Consider the following 5337-nt stretch of genomic DNA (forward strand, 5'->3'; position numbering starts at 1 on the left):
GATCGCTCGCATGCATTATGCCGGCGGGTGGGGAAAAATTTTCATATTGTCCATGGAAAAAAAAATTTTCAACACCGCGCGAACGTAGACAAATACTGCCAAACGAGCGCGGTTGCCGACTGGCTGAGTTCGGCAAACATACAATCGGCTGTGGAAAATGATTAGCCACTACCACTACCACTACTACCACCACCACCACCACCACGACGGCGTTCGTTGGTCGGTGGTTATTTGCAGCTTGATTCGTCCAAACAATAGCCGATAACACCGGCTGATAAACAATAATACACAGAAGAAGCGATCAACATTGCAACTTGCCTAAACTAATAATAATAATAATAATAATAATAATAACAATAGCTAACATTTTACACAACAACAACGACGACGACAACGACAACGAACACACACACATTGACTGCCTTGTTCTCGCGCAAATTGATAGAATGCACAGCAAGAAGAAGAAAAATTCCAGACGAAGAAAAGCAAGTTGAAAATGAAAATTCAAAAACAGCCCTCGGCGGTGGCGATATTCTGAAACTTTAGAAAAGTTAATTAACGCGCCACTTAATGCCGAGCAAAACGAACAGCATATTTTTCTTTTTTGAAAAATCTGGAAAAAGCTAGCTAAAAAAAAACAAAAAATTTTCCATCAGTAACAATTAAATGAAAAGTAAAAATAGCAGAGAAAAAGTTTGAACAACGCAAATATAATATGCATAATCTGAACAAATAACAACAACAACAACAAGAATAATAATATAGCAAAAAGGATCGGTCGCTGTTCACAACTGCATATAAATAATGAAAACACGAGAAGATAATAAATACATACACAAAATATGTGCAATCAGTTCAATAAATAATAATTGAAAAATTGAACAAAGAACAATTTAAAAAAAACTTTCAAATAATAATGCACCTTACTTGAATGGTGAACAAGATGTATATATATATATATATGTGTGTGTATGGAAGGGAAGAAGCAGAGAAAAAAAAACAATTTCCAAAAAAATACAATCCTGAACAGTATAGGATCCATGTGAAAGAAAAGAGAAGAGAAGGAAGAGATCATCAATGAAAACTGTTCGTCAATTGTCTGGAACGGTTGCATAAGAATTTCAGAAATTGATGTGAAAAGTCACTGCTGTTCGAGTGTGCTTCTGCTGCTTCTGCTGCAGCTGCTTTATAGCTAGCAAGCTGGCTGACTGACTGACTGACTGGCTGGCTGGTTGGTTGGTTGGTTGGTTGGTTGGTTGGAAGGCTGGCTAGTTAGCTGCTAGTTGTTAGCTAGCTACTATATATTACCGCTGTTGCTGCTAGTGCTTCTTGCCTCTGTGTTCAACGACACAACCAAACGGCGCCTGTTCATTCATCAAAACGCCGCCGCACACCGGCGTCCAGCATTAATGAATGAAACAGTGACGTAAGCGATTGCATTGTCGTCCAAACAGCGCGCGTTCGATCGATCCACAAACGGCCACGCTTGGCTAAGCAAAGCGAAAAAATAGGCACGCAGCGCGAACGCGTAGGTGTCCGCTTGTTTACGACCGCATACAAACGGCTTTCACAGTGCCCACTGAAGCCGTTTGTGACGTCAACAAACCGACAAGCCGGTAATGGCCTTTGTGGATGTACAGAGGCAAAAGTGCCACGCCCACCTCCACCATCGTCACAAAGCTATCGTTGTGCGTGGTTCGCAATATCCCTCTGGTCGGTTAGCTTTTATACGAAAAACAATACTTATAATAATAATAATAACAGAGTCCAAATACAATACAATACAATACAACTTCAGTTGTGCAAAATGCAAGCCAAACTATTGTAAAAGGGCAAAAATTGCATCGGCTGAAAATTGAAAACTGCACTACTACTGTTTGTTCTGTTCCACTGGAATGAAAAAGCGTTGCAACAATCGATCAACTTTTTCATATATCTCATCAACAATACTTTCCAATAAGTCGACAAGGGCAAAATTGGAAATTAACTATTTTTTAACCAACAAGCTCAGAAAATTGAAAAACAAAAAAAAAACCTTCCCCCCTCCATCACAATACATATTATTATTATTATTATTATTATTATTATTATTTCTTCTTCATCATCTTCTGACTGTTGGTAATTGTGAAATGTGGGGAAAAAAAAGGAAAAAATAAAAATAAAATACTACTTCACAGAATTGACCAACATATAACCAACTGTTCGAGAAAAAAAACGAAATAATTCCTGATTTTTCAAAACTAGCCTATTCTTCTAAAAACCGACATACCGAGCGAGAGTAGAACAGCAGTATATTCAAAAGAAGTGTGTTGAGGCGATGTTGCAAGAAGAAATTTAATTAAATTAACGTGAAAGAAATTCAACGACCACTTGCACCGCTTGACAAGAGAATACGGATGTGAATAGGATGGTCGAATGATTTTTCTCGAGCTTTCTTCTTCTTTTCAGTCGAATCTGTAAACAGTTGATTAGCGGTAGAAAAAAATAGAAAACAATAGAAAAACAATACAACCTGAAAATCATTTTCAATTGATAAGAAGATGAAAAATGTCAAATTTTAAAAATAGGAAAAAAAAACAAAATAAAAATAAATAATAATAATTTTGGAATTGAACAATTGAAATAATATTGAACAATTTTCGAACTAATTTGACGACTGGGGCAGAGTTCCGGGGTGAAATTGACGCGGCATATTGACGGGCGCATTACATACATATACATATACATATACATATACTTATATATAGGCAATGCAGGTACAAATTGTTCGGCCTAATCGAGAATGTGTCGAACTTTGTGTCAAGCAAACGCAGCTGTGAAAACCGTCGCACATTTGGATGGATCCTGTAAATCAAAGCCGACCGTTTGGAAATTTCTCAACAAAAAATGAAAAATTGTTCATTGGAATATTTAAAAATAAACAACTGGTTGTTTTGAAAGTGAAGAATATTTTTCCAACATTTGACAAAACAAAAAGAGAACACCTCGTTCATTGAAGCGCAACACACTACCCACGTAGTAGCGCGTGTCAAACTAGCCGATGAAATTTATGCTAAAAGTAGAAAAAAAAATTTGAAATAGAATTTTACAATAAAAAAAAATAATAAAATAAATAATATGTACAAGTAGATAAAATGGAATCAACTGTTGATTATGGTAGCGTTAAGAAAGAGAGAAAGAGAGATGAAGAATTCTTTAGAAAGAAGTTAAGAGAAACATTTGTCAACTGAAGAACAATCAATCAGAGAGAAATAGCAGCACAAACGAGTGCAACGACGCGTCTCTGTTGTGTCTTTGTGGAACCAGTTGAACGAGCAGCAATTGATAGATAACAGATAGATATTTTATATATTTGAAAGCCATTTGACGTACCAAGTGATCAAACCATCGGATGAATTGTTTCGCTCATATCGTGACAAACAACGCTCAAATTGACACCACCAAAATAATCGTCTCGACAAAATTGCGCGTACAACCGTTGAAACGAATCAGCCGTCGAACGCGCGTCTTCTTCATCATCATCCGCTTAAGTGAAAAAGAAGCCGAACAACGAACGCTGTTCCAATTATCATTTCACAAAACGCTTCACTTTTCACGCATCGTATTTTTACCAACCAACAACGCCCAATGTTATTGTTCACTTCGTAAAATGTTCAAGAAAATAATTATCAAATATTATTTAATTTCATCCTTTTTTTTCCCTTTTCAAATAATAAAAAATAAATATACAAATGAATTACAGTATACAATCATTTTCAGGATATTTCACCGTTACAGTACATTCAAACGCGAATCGTGTTTCTGTTGTTTTTTTTACGATCGAAAAAAGTTTCACACAAATGAAAATCAAGTTTGAAATTTGAATTTTTTGAAATAATCACAATGAAGAAAAAAAAATACAAAACGACCATACTCGAGTCGATGATTTTAATTTAAATTTTTTTCTGTTTCTAAAAACTTAAAAGCATTTTATCATTTCACTTTTCGATCGAATATTAAATTTTAAATATTGAAAAAAAAAGTTGTTGTTTTTTTTCATAAATTTTTTCTCATCAACCAGGCCAGGCAATGGAACGGCGAATGGGAACGGTGGATGCGGCGAATGCGGCCTGCTGTGAACGTTCGACTGTTGTGATGCGGTGAATTCAACAACGCCGAGGCGACATCGACGTTCGATCAATTGGACTGTAAAACCAGGCCGGCCGGTTTTATTAAATCGATAAAGGCGAAAAATTTTTCTCTTCGGTCCATATTTTTCAAAAAGTTAACCACGTGCGTGACAATTTTCCCTCCACAATATAATCTTCGAAATCAAAACGAGATCCGGCTGGATTTTTAGCTTCGTTGTTGTTGTTTTGTTTACATATTTGTTTGTTGTTTCGAACATAAAGAAAATGTAAATTGGATTCAATTTAACTTTTAATTTTTGCACATCAATAGGAGGCAAATTAGCATTCTGTTTTTTCTGTTCGTTGTTCAATTCGTCTTCTTCTATTCTGAAGCCTACTCTGCCAACGAAAAATTGCAAACTCATTATTTTCTATTCAACGTGATACGTGATGTGATGTGTGGAAAATCTGTTCTTTAAAACTTTTTTTTTCGATTTTTATTATATCTCTTTTTTTTATTGCTGATTTGTACTTTTCATGTGGAAATAAATTTCATTTTTCATATTCAATATGCATCGTTTCATATTTGATTGTCGATTCGCGTCCGTTCATCAATATGGCCGACATGTGACTGTGTTGTCTTGCATTTTTCACAATTTGTCGTCACACGATCATCATCGTCAACTACAGCATCAATTGCAATCATCATATCAACTGACAAAATCAAATCAAACAAAAAGAAAATTAAAAAACAACTCATCAGTATGCACAATCAAATACTAAAAAAATAATAATAAAGAATTGCTTTTCAACATAAATTTTTTTTCCGTTTGGTTTTTATTTTTGGAATGCGTGAAAATGAACTAAATTTTAGGCAAATATTTGCCCTGAATTGAACGCAGGCAAGATTTATACGGACAATTGATCAAATCCGGTTTTTAATTGCACTGTAGCAATTCAATCATCTCAATTTTTGATCATCATGTTTCTTGGAAATGTTTTTTTTTGTTCTACAGTTGCCTTGAATTTTTTCTCAATCGGAAATTTTTTTACACACGTAATGCTGTATACTGTTGATCAATTATTTATTTAATTAATTAATTAACGGTTTAATCTTTTCACGTCACACTCGTAAATAAATTTGTTTCAATTTTCCATGTAAAACAATTTATCTACAACTTATATTATTGAATTGCATGTTTTACGTAAAAAAAAATATCAATACAAC

The 5337-nt window shown here is 34.6% G+C and overlaps 2 protein-coding genes across 2 annotated transcripts; one reads left to right on the forward strand and one right to left on the reverse strand.

The window, feature by feature from the left end:
* Nucleotides 1-1368: 1368 nt before the first annotated feature.
* Tsp_11962 (conserved hypothetical protein) lies at nt 1369-2059 on the reverse strand. The gene is made up of 2 exons (XM_003372163.1): nt 2036-2059; nt 1369-1680 (listed from the first exon to the last, which is right to left on the reverse strand). Exons 1-2 carry the CDS (start codon nt 2057-2059, stop codon nt 1369-1371), a joined length of 336 nt encoding a protein of 111 aa, XP_003372211.1.
* A 1332-nt stretch (nt 2060-3391) lies between these two features.
* On the forward strand, nt 3392-4143 carry Tsp_11963 (conserved hypothetical protein). Its single transcript, XM_003372164.1, has 3 exons — nt 3392-3644; nt 3760-3828; nt 4061-4143. The coding sequence occupies exons 1-3, from the start codon at nt 3392-3394 to the stop codon at nt 4141-4143; spliced, it is 405 nt and encodes a 134-aa protein (XP_003372212.1).
* Nucleotides 4144-5337: the final 1194 nt, after the last annotated feature.

Source organism: Trichinella spiralis (genome assembly GCF_000181795.1).
Source record: "Trichinella spiralis strain ISS 195 chromosome Unknown Scfld9, whole genome shotgun sequence".
Classification (NCBI taxonomy): Eukaryota; Metazoa; Nematoda; class Enoplea; order Trichinellida; family Trichinellidae; genus Trichinella; species Trichinella spiralis.